Source organism: Oncorhynchus tshawytscha, linkage group LG03 (genome assembly GCF_018296145.1).
Source record: "Oncorhynchus tshawytscha isolate Ot180627B linkage group LG03, Otsh_v2.0, whole genome shotgun sequence".
Taxonomy (NCBI): domain Eukaryota; kingdom Metazoa; phylum Chordata; class Actinopteri; order Salmoniformes; family Salmonidae; genus Oncorhynchus; species Oncorhynchus tshawytscha.
The window spans coordinates 62481058-62497865 of NC_056431.1; the positions used below are offsets into that span (position 1 = coordinate 62481058).

Below are 16808 nucleotides of genomic sequence, written 5' to 3' on the forward strand. Positions count from 1 at the left end.
GCATGACAACAACCCGAAACACACAGCCAGGGCAACTAAGGAGTGGCTCTGTAAGAAGCATCTCAAGGTCCTGGAGTGGCCTAGCCAGTCTCCAGACCTGAACCCAATAGAAAATCTTTGGAGGGAGCTGAAAGTCTGTATTGTCCAGCGACAGCCCCAAACCTGAAGGATCTGGAGAAGGTCTGTATGGAGGAGTGGGCCAAAATCCCTGCTGCAGTGTGTGCAAACCTGGTCAAGAACTACAGGAAACGTATGATCTCTGTAATTGCAAACCAAAGGTTTCTGTACCAAATATTAAGTTCTGATTTTCTGATGTGTCAAATACTTATGTCATGCAATAAAATGCAAATGAATTACTTAAATCATACAATGTGATTTTCTAGATTTTTGCTTTAGATTCCGTCTCTCACAGTTGAAGTGTACCTATGATAAAAATGACAGACCTCTACATGCTTTGTAAGGAGGAAACCTGAAAAATCGGCAGTGTTATCAAATACTTGTTCTCCCCACTGTATGTTTTGTGTATTCCCTCAGGCTGTACGATTGGAGGCCCTACATAGGTTCTCAGTGCTGTGGCACCTGACCAGGGAGAACCAGTCAAACCGGACCATGTCTTTGAACCGCTCGTTTGACCGGTGAGTACAGAGCTTGAAGTATGGTCAGTGGTTGGTCTCTGGGTCCAACAGCAGTTTGTGCTGTGGTCCCCAGTGTATTCTGTTTCTTGACTCTACAGTCGTGGCCAAAAGTTTTGAGAATGACACACATATTAATTTTCACAAAGTTTGCTGCCTCAGTTTGTATGCTGGCAGTTTGCATATACTCCAGAATGTTATAAAGAGTGATCAGATGATTGCAATTAATTGCAAATTCCCTCTTTGCCATGCAAATGAGCTGAATCCCAAAAAAACATTTCCACTGCGTTTCAGCCCTGCCACAAAAGGACCAGCTGACATCATGTCAGTGATTCTCTTGTTAACACAGGTGTGAGTGTTGACGAGGACAAGGCTGGAGATCACTCTGTCATGCTGATTGAGTTCGAATAACAGACTGGAAGCTTCAAAAAGAGGGTGGTGCTTGGAATCATTGTTCTTCCTCTGTCAACCATGGTTACCTGCAAGGAAACATGTGCCGTCATCATTGCTTTGCACAGAAAGGGCTTCACAGGCAAGGATATTGCTGCCGGTAAGATTGTACCTAAATCAACCATTTATCGGATCATCAAGAACTTCAAGGAGAGCGGTTCAATTGTTGTGAAGAAGGTTTCAGTGCGCCCAAGAAAGTCCAGCAAGCGTGAGGTCCGTCTCCTGAAGTTGATTCAGCTGCGGGATCGGGGAACCACCAGTACAGAAATTGCTCAGGAATGGCAGCAGGCAGGTGTGAGTGCATCTGCACGCATAGTGAGGCGAAGACTTTTTGAGGATGGCCTGGTGTCAAGATGAGCAGCAATGAAGCCACTTCTCTCCAGGAAAAACATCAGGGACAGACTGATATTCTGCAAAAGGAACAGGGATTGGACTGCTGAGGACTGGGGTAAAGTCATTTTCTCTGATGAATCCCCTTTCCGATTGTTTGGGGCATCTGGGAAAAAAAGCTTGTCCGGAGAAGACAAGGTGAGCGCTACCATCAGTCCTGTGTCATGCCAACAGAAAAGCATCCTGAGACCATTCATGTGTGGGGTTGCTTCTCAGCCAAGGGAGTGGGCTCACTCACAATTTTGCCTAAGAACACAGCCATGAATAAAGAATGGTACCAACACATCCTCAGAGAGCAACTTCTCCCAACCATCCAAGAACAGTTTGGTGACGAACAATCATCAAATCAAAATCAAATCAAATTTATTTATATAGCCCTTCATACATCAGCTGATATCTCAAAGTGCTGTACAGAAACCCAGCCTAAAACCCCAAACAGCAAGCAATGCAGGTGTAGAAGCACGGTGGCTAGGAAAAACTCCCTAGAAAGGCCAAAACCTAGGAAGAAACCTAGAGAGGAACCAGGCTATGTGGGGTGGCCAGTCCTCTTCTGGCTGTGCCGGGTGGAGATTATAACAGAACATGGCCAAGATGTTCAAATGTTCATAAATGACCAGCATGGTCGTATAATAATAAGGCAGAACAGTTGAAACTGGAGCAGCAGCACGGTCAGGTGGACTGGCGACAGCAAGGAGTCATCATGTCAGGTAGTCCTGGGGCATGGTCCTAGGGCTCAGGTCCTCCGAGAAAGAGAGAATTAGAGAGCGCACACTTAGATTCACACAGGACACCGAATAGGACAGGAGAGGTACTCCAGATATAACAAACTGACCCTAGCCCCCCGACACATTAACTACTGCAGCATAAATACTGGAGGCTGAGACAGGAAGGGTCAGGAGACACTGTGGCCCCATCCGAGGACACCCCCAGACAGGGCCAAACAGGAAGGATATAACCCCACCCACTTTGCCAAAGCACAGCCCCCACACCACTAGAGGGATATCTCCAACCACCAACTTACCCTCCTGAGACAAGGCTGAGTATAGCCCACAAAGATCTCCGCCATGGCACAACCCAAGGGGGGGTGCCAACCCAGACAGGACGACCACATCAGTGAATCAACCCACTCAGGTGACGCACCCCTTCCAGGGACGGCATGAGAGAGCCCCAGTAAGCCAGTGACTCAGCCCCTGTAATAGGGTTAGAGGCAGAGAATCCCAGTGGGAAGAGGGGAACCGGCCAGGCAGAGACAGCAAGGGCGGTTCGTTGCTCCAGAGCCTTTCCGTTCACCTTCCCACTTCTGGGCCAGACTACACTCAATCATATGACCCACTGAAGAGATAAGTCTTCAGTAAGGACTTAAAGGTTGAGACCGAGTTTGCGTCTCTGACATGGGTAGGCAGACCGTTCCATAAAAATGGAGCTCTATAGGAGAAAGCCCTGCCTCCAGCTGTTTGCTTAGAAATTCTAGGGACAATTAGGAGGCCTGCGTCTTGTGACCGTAGCGTACGTGTAGGTATGTACGGCAGGACCAAATCAGAGAGATAGGTAGGAGCAAGCCCATGTAATGCTTTGTAGGTTAGCAGTAAAACCTTGAAATCAGCCCTTGCTTTGACAGGAAGCCAGTGTAGAGAGGCTAGCACTGGAGTAATGTGATCAAATTTTTTGGGTCTAGTCAGGATTCTAGCAGCCGTATTTAGCACCAACTGAAGTTTATTTAGTGCTTTATCTGGGTAGCCGGAAAGTAGGGCATTGCAGTAGTCTAACCTAGAAGTGACAAAAGCATGGATTAATTTTTCTGCATCATTTTTGGACAGAAAGTTTCTGATTTTTGCAATGTTACGTAGATGGAAAAAAGCTGTCCTTGAAATGGTCTTGATATGTTCTTCAAAAGAGAGATCAGGGTCCAGAGTAACGCCGACGTCCTTCACAGTTTTATTTGAGACGACTGTACAACCATTAAGATTAATTGTCAGATTCAACAGAAGATCTCTTTGTTTCTTGGGACCTAGAACAAGCATCTCTGTTTTGTCCGAGTTTAAAAGTAGAAAGTTTGCAGCCATCCACTTCCTTATGTCTGAAACACATGCTTCTAGCAAGGGCAATTTTGGGGCTTCACCATGTTTCATTGAAATGTACAGCTGTGTGTCATCCGCATAGCAGTGAAAGTTAACATTATGTTTTTGAATAACATCCCCAAGAGGTAAAATATATAGTGAAAACAATAGTGGTCCCAAAACGGAACCTTGAGGAACACCGAAATTTACAGTTGATTTGTCAGAGGACAAACCATTCACAGAGACAAACTGATATCTTTCCGACAGATAAGATCTAAACCAGGCCAGAACTTGTCCGTGTAGACCAATTTGGGTTTCCAATCTCTCCAAAAGAATGTGGTGATCGATGGTATCAAAAGCAGCACTAAGGTCTAGGAGCACGAGGACAGATGCAGAGCCTCGGTCCGATGCCATTAAAATGTCATTTACCACCTTCACAAGTGCCGTCTCAGTGCTATGATGGGGTCTAAAACCAGACTGAAGCATTTCGTATACATTGTTTGTCTTCAGGAAGGCAGTAAGTTGCTGCGCAACAGCCTTTTCTAAAATTTTTGAGAGGAATGGAAGATTCGATATAGGCCGATAGTTTTTTATATTTTCTGGGTCAAGGTTTGGCTTTTTCAAGAGAGGCTTTATTACTGCCACTTTTAGTGAGTTTGGTACACATCCGGTGGATAGAGAGCCGTTTATTATGTTCAACATTGGAGGGCCAAGCACAGGAAGCAGCTCTTTCAGTAGTTTAGTTGGAATAGGGTCCAGTATGCAGCTTGAAGGTTTAGAGGCCATGATTATTTTCATCATTGTGTCAAGAGATATAGTACTAAAACACCTGAGCGCCTTTTCCAGCATGATCGAGCACCTTGCCATAAGGCAAAAGTGATAGCTAAGTGCCCTGGGGAACAAAACATCGATATTTTGGGTCCATGGCCAGGAAACTCCCTAGACCTTAATCCCATTGAGAATTTGTGTTCCCAGCCTCAAGAGGCGGGTCGACAAACAAAAACCCACCAATTCTGACAAACTCTGATTATGATTATGTAAGAATGGGCTGCCATCAGTGTGGCCCGAAGTTGATTGACAGCATGCCAGGGTGGATTGCAGAGCTCTTGAAACGAAGGGTCAACACTGCAAATATTGACTCTTGGCATCAACTTCATGTAATTGTCAATAAAAGCCTTTGACACTTATGAAATGCTTGTAATTATATTTCAATATTCCATAGTAACATCTTGACAAAAATATCTGAAGACACTGAAGCAGCAAACTTGATGAAAATTTATATTTGTGTCATTCTCAACTTTAGACCACAACTGTACTACTGTAGTGAACCTGTTCTGCTTTCCTCAGATCACTGAGATGGACTCTTTGTCTGTCTGGTCTGAGCACTATTTAAAATTGCATGTCTGTCCCTCATCTCCCTATGACTGACTCTGTGTATCTCTGTCCCAGGTCTCTGTGCGTGGTGGTGGACTGTCTGAACAGCCCAGATGGTTCTGTGAGTGCTGCAGCCCAGTGCTGGCTGGTCAGGGCTCTCTCCCTGCAGGACGTGGTCCGCATCCTGGAGCCTGTTCTGCTGCTGCTGCTCCACCCCTCCACCCAGCGCAGCACCATCCAGAGTGTCAAACAGAACCTCACCGCAGGTGCGTGCGTGTGTTTTGTGTGTGTTCTGGAGTGTTAAGTGGTGATTGTTGGAGTGTTTAGGGATGTTACTCTCCTAGTGTGTATATGTTTTGGTAGACCTCTTTCTCTCTGTAGGTAATCTGAAAGATTTAAACAGCAGAAGTCGAAGCACCACCAAGGGTTCCACGGGCGCCATGGCAACCAGCACCCAACCAGATGAGGGTACACTGGGTCACATGATCCTGGTGGACCGGGAGGCCCTGTGGGGGGAGCTAGAGCGTGACCCAGAGACGACCAATCCAGAGGCTGACTACACGGGGGTGTCTTGCAATGAGAGCGAAGCCACAGAGGGGGAAGACGAGCTGGAGGAAGAGGAGGAGGAGGAGGAAGAGAGCGAACACACCGAGTCAGCTGACACCAGTGGTGCCCAGGTCTCCACAGAGAACTCCAGCTCCGCCACTGACGGTTGTAGCGTAGAGGAAGGAGGTGTGGTCAGCTGCCTGAGGAGGGTGGAATCGGAACACACGCAGGTGTCCGATTCGCTGTCGAGTGAGGAGGATGACCTGGAGCGTGAAGCCATGGCTCAGTCGCGTCTCCTCAAACAGGAGCGTGAGAAGCGTGAAGTCATTGACTCTCTGTTCTGCCATGTTCTGCTGTACTCAATGCCCGGCGGCTGGCCCCGCCTGCTCCACGGCCTGGCCCTGTTGGACAGTCTGTTGAGGAGCAGCGCCCAGCGCCCTCTAGTGGACGCCCTCTCCTCCACCTCCCTGGACACCAGCTCAGCCGCCCACCTCAACCTGGTCTCCAACCTTCTCCAGCGCCACCAGCAGGCCCAGGACGGAAGAGGCTTCCATGGACGCCTGCTCTCGCCCACCTCCTCGCCCTCCATTCCCCCTTCCCTGCTCATCGAGCTGCTGGTATCGCTGTGCCTGAGGTTCCTACATTCCCACTACCCGTCCTACCTCACCCTGGGTCCCAGGGAGCTGCAGGGGAACAGGGAGGTCCAGGTGAAGAGCGTGGGGGTGCTGACCCGCCTGGTGACTCAGCTGGGGTGTGTGGTGTGGGGTCAGAGGGACAGCTCCACCCTGCAGGAGGCTGGGGTCGGCCCAGAGGCCATCCGCAAGCTGCTGGCTAGGTGTAAGGTGCAGCAGTACACCCTTCTCACCCTCTCAGCCTCCATGTACATCAGCCAGAAAGGGGTGGAGAAGGACTCTGCCTTGGGGGGTCTGAATCTGTTCGATGAACAGGTGGGCCTGTCTGAGGAGAGCCTGGTGAATCTTGGAGGGGGAGGGGGGCAGGAGCAATACCCCTTACAGATGGAGCTGCTCAAGCTATTACAGGCCCTCATCGTCCTGGAGTACTACGTGTGGCCAGGGGGGTCTGGTTCAACCCCGCACCCTGATGAGCCCCGTGACACACCTGTAGCTACCCCTGCCTCCTCAGCCATGAAGCAGGAATGGCAGACAGGGGTTCTGTTCCAACAGTCCATCAAGGCAGCTCAGTATGTCCAGACCCAGCCCATCACAGCCCAGGGGATGTTTGTGTCTGCTGCAGCCCGGGCTCTGCAGCCGCAGTACGGCTATGCCATGCACCCCCACTGGGTGGCTCTGCTGTGTTCGTCTCTGCCCTACCTCGGGCGCTCGCTGGGCATCATCGTTGCTCCGCTCATCACCCAGATCTGCAGGAACCTGGATGAGCTGGTCAAACAGTACGATCACAACGGGGGGAAGGCTACACAGAGTAGCAGGAAGGAGAACGTTGCTCCTGATTACCCTCTCACGCTACTGGAGGGACTGACCACACTCACTCACCACTGTCTACTGGACAACAAGAAGGTGAGTCGCGCGCACACACACACTACTGATTTGGCAACATGTAGGTGGATCACTCTGCTACCCACTCAGACACACAGAGTTGAATGCAGAAAACAATTGTTTAATGTTTCCATCTGTCCCTCTCAGTCCCTGGTGGCCTGTGACCCTGCAGATGTCCGGAACGCACGCAATGCTGTGATCAAGGAGCTGCCACACATGCTCAGTAGTATGGCTCTGCTGTGGGGTGTGGTCAAGAGGGAGGAGTCCCAGAGGAGGGGCTCAGACTCCGCCCAGACCACCAGACACCCCTCCACGTCCGTCTACTTCAGGAGCTCCAAGGTATGCCTGTGTTTATGTTTGCGTGGGAGTGTGTTTGTATGGGAAGTAAGTAGTGCTATGATATGTACTGCATGTGAATTTGTGTGTCACTCTGATGGTACTGGTGTGTGTGTGTGTGTGTAGATCCTGAGGCAGCGTGTGTTGGAGTTTCTGACTCCTCTGACGGGGCAGTATGGGGTGCAGCTCATGGCCTCAGTGGGAGCAGTGTGGAGCAGCCGGAGGAGCAAGAGACACACCACAAACAAAGTGAGTGTTTTAAAATTATTATTATTTATTTTTGCAACAAGTGGATGACACACACACACTCACACACCTTCCATCACAACAAGAGGGTGACACATACATACACACACACACCTTCCATCACAACAAGAGGGTGACACATACATACACTCACACACCTTCCATCACAACAAGAGGGTGACACATACATACACTCACACACCTTCCATCACAACAAGAGGGTGACACATACATACACTCACACACCTTCCATCACAACAAGAGGGTGACACATACATACACTCACACACCTTCCATCACAACAAGAGGGTGACACATACATACACTCACACACCTTCCATCACAACAAGAGGGTGACACATACATACACTCACACACCTTCCATCACAACAAGAGGGTGACACATACATACACTCACACACCTTCCATCACAACAAGAGGGTGACACATACATACACTCACACACCTTCCATCACAACAAGAGGGTGACACATACATACACTCACACACCTTCCATCACAACAAGAGGGTGACACATGCATACACTCACACACCTTCCATCACAACAAGAGGGTGACACATACATACACTCACACACCTTCCATCACAACAAGAGGGTGACACATACATACACTCACACACCTTCCATCACAACAAGAGGGTGACACACTCACACACCTTCCATCACAACAAGAGGGTGACCGTATACAAAAAGGTTGTAGTCAGTCAGACAATCCAATCCGCCAACAGATCTCCAGCGGAGAAAGGCCACGAACAACAGAGAGGTGTAGTCCACGGACGCAAAGAGTGGATCCGATCCTGGGTAAACTCTCTTAGGCTACAAAACACACGTTTAACGGCAACAAAACAACGGAATAGAGAAGCTTCGGAACTGAGGGTTGAACACATCCTCATTCACGTCTCCATCACAACCCCACTTTTGCGCAGCTGATGCTGGCTATTTAATTGGGAATTAAAGGGAAACCACCCTATTGGAAGGAGAAGCACTGAGACGGTTCAGAAAAAATCAGGGCCATCACAATACACACACACACACACACACACACACACACACACACACACACACACACCTTCCATCACAACAAGAGGGTGACACATACATATACACACACACCCCTTCCATCACAACAAGAGGGTGGCACATACATACATACATACATACATACATACATACATACATACATACATACATACATACATACATACATACATACATACATACATACATACATACATACATACATACATACATACATACACACACCTTCCATCACAACAAGAGGGTGAAAAATACATACACACACACACCTTCCATCACAACAAGAGGGTGACACACAAAGTATGCCCCCCCTCTCTCTATCTCCTCCTTTCTCTCTCTCTCCATATCTCTGTAGATATTGCCTGTGTCCAGTGAGTCTCATCTGACCATTGTGGATCTGGTGAAGTCCCTGGGAACGCTCCATACAGACAACATCCTGCAGATGGTCAAAGAGGTGGTAAAGAAACCCCACCAGATCAAAGGAGACCAGGTATACACACACACACAAAGAATTGACTGTTAAACCCAGAGAGAAATGACATGGTGGTATAGTGGTCATCTGAAGGTCATAGTTGATGCAACTCCCTTCTGTCTCTCCTTCGTCTGTGTGGCAGAAGTCCACCCTGGTAGACATCCCCATGCTACAGTTCAGCTATGCCTACACCCAGAGGTAACAAACAACTACATACTGCCATGTAGTTAGTAATACACTTCAGTTCTTGCCTACATGTGATATTATTTAACAATGTTTCACCACCCTCCTGTCTCTGTCTGTCTGTCTGTCTGTGTTTGTGTTTGTCTGTCTGTCTCTGTGGTAGTATTCCAGCTCAGGCGCTCCAGGAGAATGTGGCACCCCTCCTCAGTCTCCTCAGAGAGTCTGTGCAGCTCAACCTGGCTCCGCCCGGACACTTCCTGCTGCTGGGGTTAGTCGTCAACTTCTTATCCGTCTGACACATGTACTAAAATGTTCACTTGATGTCCAGAAACCGGTCTGTTATTGATCACATAACATATGCCATTTAGCAGACTTTTTTTATCCGAAGCGACTAATCAATCAATGACATGATTTTATGAAGCCCTTTTTACATCAGCTGATGTCACAAAGTGCTATTCAGAAACACAGCCTAAAACTCCAAACAGCAAGCAATGCAGATGTAGAAGCATGGTGGCTAGGAAAAACTCCCAAGAAAGGCAGGAACCTAGGAAGAGACCTAGAGAGGAACCAGGCTCTGAGGGGTGGCCAGTCCTCTTCTGGCTGTGCCGGGTGGGGATTATAACAGTACATGGCAAAGATGTTCAAATGTTCATAGATGACCAGCAGGGTCAAATAATAATAATCACAGTGGTTGTAGAGGGTGCAACAGGTCAGCACCTCAAGAGTAAATGTCAGTTGTCTTTTCATAGCCGATAATTCAGAGTTAGCGACAGCGAGTGAGCGAGTGTGTGTGTGTGTGTGTGTGTGTGTGTGTGTCTGGGACAAGGTAGCACGTCCGGTGAACAGGTCAGGGTTTCATAGCCGCAGGCAGTTGAAACTGGAGCAGCAGCACGACCAGGTGGACTGGGGACAGCAAGGAGTCATCAGGCATGGTGCTAGGGCTGAGAGAGGAGACAGAACACCGGATAAGACCGGAGAAATACTCCAGATATAACAGACTGACCCTAGCCCCCCGACACATGAACTACTGCAGCATAAATACTGGAGGCTGAGACGGGAGGTGTCAGCAGACACTGTGGCCCTGTCCGACTATACCCCTGGACAGGGCCAGATCTCCCCCACGGCACGAACCCGAGGGGGGCGCCAACCCGGACAGGAAGATCACGTCAGTGCCTCAACCCACTCAAGTGACGCACCCCTCCTAGGGACAGCATGGAAGAGCACCAGTAAGCCAGTTACTCAGCCCCCATAATAGAGTTAGAGGCAGAGAATCCCAGTGGAGAGAGAGGAACTGTCCTTTCCATTCACCTTCACACACCTGAGCCAGACTACACTCAGTCATAGGACCTACTGAAGAGATGAGTCTTCAATAAAGACTTAAAGGTTGAGACCGAGTCTGCGTCTCTCACATGGATAGGCAGACCATTCCATAAAAATGGAGCTCTATAGGAGAAAGCTCTGCCTCCAGCTGTTTGCTTAGAAAATCTAGGGACAATAAGGAGGCTTGCATCTTGTGACCGTAGTGTACGTGTAGGTATGTATGGCAGGACCAACTCAGAAAGATAGATTGGCGCAAGCCCATGTAATGATTTGTAGGTTAGCAGTAAAACCTTGAAATCAGCCATAGCCTTAAGTGATCAAATGTCTTGGTTCTAGTCAAGATTCTAGCAGCCGTGTTTTGCACTAACTGAAGTTTATTTAGTGCTTTATCCGGGTAGCCGGAAAGTAGAGCATTGCAGTAGTCTAATCTAGAAGTGGCAAAAGCATGGATGAATTTTTCTGCATCATTTTTGGACAAAGTTTCAGATTTTTTGCAATGTTACGTAGATGGAAATAGTCTTGATATGTTTGTCAAAATAGATCAGGGTCTTTGTTTATTGGGACTTAGAACTAGCATCTCTGTTTTGTACGAGTTTAAAAGTAAAACATTTGCCGCCATCCACTTCCTTATGTCTGAAACACAGGCTTCCAGGGAGGGCAATTTTGGGGCTTCACCATGTTTCATCGAAATGTACAGCTGTGTATCGTCCACATAGCAGTGAAAGTTAACATTATGTTTCCGAATGACATCACCAAGAGGTAAAATATATAGTGAAAACAATAGTGGTCCTAAAAACGGAACCTTGAGAAACACTGAAACTTACAGTTGATTTGTCAGAGGAAAAACCATCCACAGAGACAAACTGATATCTTTCTGACAGATAAGATCTAAACCAGGCCAGAATTTGTCCATGTAGACCAATTTGGGTTTTACAATCTCTCCAAAAGAATGTGGTGATCGATGGTATCAAAAGCAGCACTAAGGTCTAGGAGCCCGAGGACAGATGGTCTGGTCTGACGCCATTAGAAGGTAATTTACCACCTTCACGAGTGCGATCTCAGTGCTATGATGGGGTCTAAAACCAGACTGAAGTGTTTGTATACATTATTTGTCTTCTGGAAGGCAGTGAGTTGCTGGGCAACCGCTTTTTCTAAAATGTTTGAGAGGAATGGGAGATTCGATATAGTCCGATTTTAGTTTTTAAAAATATTTTCTTGGTCAAGGTTTGGCTTTTTCAAGAGGCTTTATTACTGCCAGTTTTAGTGAGTTTGGTACACATCTGGTGGATAGGGAGCTGTTTATTATGTTCAACATTGGAGGGCCAAGCACAGGAAGCAGCTCTTTCAGTAGTTTAGTTGGAATAGGGTCCAGTATGCAGCTTGAAGGTTAAGAGGCCATGACTATTTTCATCAGTGTGTCAAGAGATATAGTATTAAAAAACTTGAGTGTTTCCCTTGATCCTAGGTCCTGGCAGTGTTGTGCAGACTCAGGACAACTGAGCTTTGGAGAAATAGGCAGATTTTAAGAGGAGTCCGTAGTTTGCTTTCTTATGATCATGATCTTTTTGTCAAAGAAGTTCATAAATGTATCACTGCTGAAGTGAACGCCATCCTCTCTTAGGGAATGCTGCTTTTTAGTTAGCTTTGCGACAGTATCAAAAATACATTTAGGATTGTTCTTATTCTCCTCAATTAAGATGGAAAAATAGGATGATAGTACCCTCACTGCTACTCTGTCTTTCCAAGCTAAATCGGAAGACTTCCAGTTTGGTGTAGCGCCATTTCCGCTACAATTTTCTGGAAGCTTGCTTCAGGGCTCGTGTATTTTCTGCATACCAGGGAGCTAGTTTTTTATGACAAATGTTTTTTGTTTTTAGGGGTGCGGCTGTTTCTAGGGTATAACGCAAGGTTAAATGAAGTTCCTCAGTTTGTTGCACGCCGACGTCCTTGGGTAGGTGGAGGGAGTCTGGAAGGGCATCTAGGAATCTTTGGGTTGTCTGAGAATTTATAGCAAGGTTTTTGATTATCCTTGGCTGGTGTCTGAGCAGATTATTTGTTGCGATTGCAAACGTAATAAAATGGTGGTCTGATAGTCCAGGATTATGAGGAAAGGCTCCGAAAGCCTTTTGGAGTGGGTCTGTGGACTTATACATGTGACTATTAAATTAACCAAAAATTGGAATATTATCTTCCATGACTGCAAGGTCCGATAGGAATTCAGAGAACTCGGAAAGGAACGCTGTATATGGCCCAGGAGGCCTGTAAACAGTAGCTATAAACGTGATTGAGTAGGCTGCATAGATTTCATGACTAGAAGCTCAAAAGACGAAAACGTAGTCTTTTTTTTTCTTTTCTTTTTTTGTAAATTGAAATTTGGTATCGTAAATGTTAGCAACACCTCCGCCTTTGCGGGATGCGCGGGGGATATGGTCACTAGTGTATCCAGGAGGAGAAGCCTCATTTAACACAGTAAATTCATCAGGCTTAAGCCATGCTTCAGTCAGGCCAACCACATTAAGATCATGATCAGTGATTAGTTAATTGACTAAAACTTCCTTGGAAGTGAGGGATCTAATATTAAGTAGCCCTATTTTGAGATGTTATGTATCACAATCTCTTTCAATAATGACAGGAATGGAGGAGGTCTTTATTCCAGTGAGATTGCTAAGGCGAACACCGCCATGTTTAGTTTTGCCCAACCTAGATCGAGGCACAGACACGGTCTCAATGGGGATAGTTGAGCTGACTACACTGACTGTGCTAGTGGCAGACTCCACTAAGCTGGCAAGATGGCTAACAGCTTGGTGCCTGGTCTGCACTCTATCTCATTGTGGAGCTAGAGGAGTTACAGCCCTGTCTATGTTCATAGATAAGATGAGAACACCACTCCAGCTAGGATGGAGTCTGTCACTCCTCAGCAGGCCAGGCTTGGTCCTGTTTGTAGGTGAGTCCCAGAAAAGGGGCCAATTTATCTACAAATTCTGTCTTTTGGGAGGGGCAGAAAAACGTTTTCAACCAGCGATTGAGTTGTGAGACTCAGCTGTAGAGCTCATCACTCCCCCTAACTGGGAGGGGGCCAGAGACAATTACTTGATGTCAACACATCTTTCAGCTGATTTACAGGTTGAAGCTATGTAGCGCTTGGTGACCGCTGACTGTTTCATCCTAACATCGTTGGTGCCGACGTGGATAACAATATCCCTATACTCTACACTAACCAGTTTTAGCCTTAGCCAGCACCATCTTCAGATTAGCCTTAACGTCGGTAGCCCTGCCCCCTGGTAAACAGTGTATGATCGCTGGATGATTCTTTTTAAATCTAATACTACGGGTAATGGAGTCGCCAATAACTAGGGTTTTCAATTTGTCAGAGCTAATGGTGGGAGGCTTCGGTGTCTCAGACCCCGTAATGTGTGGAGGAGAGACCAGAGAAGGCTCAGCCTCTGACTCCGACTCGTTGCTTAATGGGAGAACCGGTTGAAAGTTTCTGTCGACTGAATGAGCGACACCAGTTGAGCATTCCTACAGCATTTTCCTCCAGAAGCCATGACAAAATTGTCTGGCTGCAGGGACTGTGCGAGAGGATTTATACTACTATCTGTACTTATTGGTGGCACAGCCTGCTGCCTGGCCTGCACCCTATCTCCTTGTGGAGCTAGAGGAGTTAGAGCCTTGCCTATGGGGGCAAATTACCCTTACCTAACTATTGCGTCTGAAGCTGGGCTTGCAGCACGGCTATCCTCACCATAAGGCGATTTGTTCTCCTGTATATTATGAGTACAGCGACTGCAATTAGAAGGCATAATGTTAATGTTACTACTTAGCTTCAGCTGGTGGAGGTCCTGTAGAACCATGTCCAGGGTAAAAAAGTTGAATGAAAAAAGTTGAGCGAGGGGAAAAAATAAAAATATAAAACGGTAATTTAAAAAATACGTAACGTTGGCAGGTAGCAAAGTTACACTAGCAACAAAACGCACAGCAGCACATAAACAAGTCCACAAGTTGTGACAGGAAATGACGTCAGCACTCGTTCACAAATAACTCACCTTACAGTCATGCGCGCATACATCTGGTCATACTGATTTGTTACTGTAGACATTGTTCCCAGCGTAACACACTCTGTTGTTTGAAACAATGTAAATGTTATTTCCAAACATAAGTAGTACATCCCCACATCAATAGACATGCTTTGGTTTGCTACTGTATCAGAATCAACAAGATATTATTGCACTCTAGTCTACTTCTCCATAGCTGTACAGGCATCTTTCTCCTCTCCTACTACAGGATCCTCAATGACTTTGTAAACCGACTCTCCAACCTGGACAATAAGAAGGACACTAGAGACATGCAGGTAAGACATGGAGCACAGTAGCACAGCCCTAGCTGTAGCCTAATGTACACCTTCCTCTTCCACGCCATCTGCTAGGTCCGATTGAATGAAATTATGCAATATCGAACGTCCGCTCCTGTCCGCCCATGTCCCCCCATGTCCACACCGCAATGTGTGGGCAGGACCGGACGTTTCATTAAAATGAAAGATTGAGAGGGTACAGTGTGAGATGCATGATAATGATGGTTACCATGTTGATGTCCTGTAGGAAGTGACCCAGAAGATCCTGGAAGCGGTGGGCGGGGTGGCGGGGTCATCTCTGGAACAGACCAGCTGGCTCAGCCGCAATCTAGAGGTCAAGAACCAGCCACAGGTGTGTCCTGAGACCGAGGAGCCATCCATCGAACTGAACCTGGACCTCTATGGTAACCAAACACACACACACACACACACACCTGGAGACATCCCTGGCTTCTATCAGGAACAGACTGAAGCCTAATTTCCACCTTGTGCTTCCGCACCATATGCTAGGTTCGCTCTAAAAATGCAATATCGAACGTCCACTCCTGTATATGTTTGCACTTTTCCAGGGCACTTTTCCAAGGAGCTGCGGATGGAAGCGGATGTTCAATTGACGTTATTTTGAAGTGGAAGGTGTACATTAGGCTTTAAAATGGGTCAGATGTCACGACTTCCACCGAAGTTGTTCCCTCTCCTTGTTCGGTTGGCGTTCGGCGGTTGACGTCACCAGCTTTCTAGCCGCCACCGATTTTTCCTTTTGTTTTGTCTGTTTTACACACCTGGTTCCCATCTCATAATTATGTTCCTTATTTAACCCTCTGGTTTCCCTTTCTGTTTTGTGCGTGATTGTCTTTCGTGTGTTCTTTGAGTCCTGTTTTGTCCTTGTTTGGAACGGGATTTTGTTATGTTTTGGATTGAGTAAATCAGTGATTGTTACTCTTATCTGTGTCCTGCGCCTGACTCCTTTGCTATCTTTTAGATAGACTCTGACAGAATCACGCACCACATACATGGAGTCAGCAGGTGCAGCCAGCCCTCCGCTTCAAATGGAGGAGCGCGTTCAGCAGCACGCGACCATGCTGCAGAGTCTGGGTACAGCCATGGATCGTGTGCTGCAAACCATGGACCGATGGGAGAGAGGGGGTTTTCCCGTGAACCCTGTGTCGTCTCCTCAGGTTCCACCACTACCTACCGTGATGTCCACCTCCGTCATCAGAATCCAGTGGGATTCAGCTCTCGCTCCTGAGGGCGTTTGATGGGACAGCTGCTGGGTGTCAGGGGTTCCTACACCAGCTGGAGCTCTACCTGGGATCTGTCCGGCCAGCTCCTTCAGGACGCAAGAGAGTGAGCGCCCTCCTCTCCTGTCTGACCGGTAAAGCCCTGGAATGGGCCAACGCCATCTGGGGCAGGGAATGTCAGATGTTGGATGATTATGAGGAGTTCGCCCACCATTTCTGGGCAGTATTCGATTATCCCCCGGAGGGAAGAGCGGTGGAGGAACGCCTATTTCATCTACGTCAGGGGATGAGGAGCGCTCAAGATTTTGCGCTGGACTTTAGAACTCTGGCGGCCGGAGCGGGATGGAATGAGCGGGCCCTGATCGATCACTACAGGTGTAGCTTACAAGAGGACGTTCGTCGGGGGCTTGCCTGCAGGGACACCACCCTTACACTGGACCAGCTGGTGGACCTATTGGTCCGGTTGGATAACCTGTTGGCCTCCCGCGGACGTCCTGATCGGGGTCCGTCAGTTCCATCCCCCAGCGCTCCTGATCCAACGCCTATGAAGTTGGGAGGCGCTGCAATGAGGGGGACCGGAGGGGGGGACCATTCCCTGCACCAACTGTGGCCGCAGAGGGCACACTGCTGGTCAGTGCT

The 16808-nt window shown here is 47.7% G+C and overlaps 1 protein-coding gene across 3 annotated transcripts in view; it reads left to right on the top strand.

The window, feature by feature from the left end:
* LOC112241003 (protein dopey-2) overlaps window positions 1-16808 on the top strand; it is a 63009-nt gene that overhangs the window by 37960 nt on the left and 8241 nt on the right. For all 3 annotated transcript variants that reach the window (XM_042319806.1, XM_024409217.2, XM_042319807.1), the window contains 10 exons: window positions 535-635; window positions 4979-5169; window positions 5285-6984; window positions 7111-7302; window positions 7426-7548; window positions 8961-9095; window positions 9220-9275; window positions 9424-9528; window positions 14865-14931; window positions 15179-15335. In XM_042319806.1, the coding sequence (XP_042175740.1) occupies window positions 535-635; window positions 4979-5169; window positions 5285-6984; window positions 7111-7302; window positions 7426-7548; window positions 8961-9095; window positions 9220-9275; window positions 9424-9528; window positions 14865-14931; window positions 15179-15335 (2827 nt within the window). The remainder of the gene's footprint in view (window positions 1-534; window positions 636-4978; window positions 5170-5284; window positions 6985-7110; window positions 7303-7425; window positions 7549-8960; window positions 9096-9219; window positions 9276-9423; window positions 9529-14864; window positions 14932-15178; window positions 15336-16808) is intronic.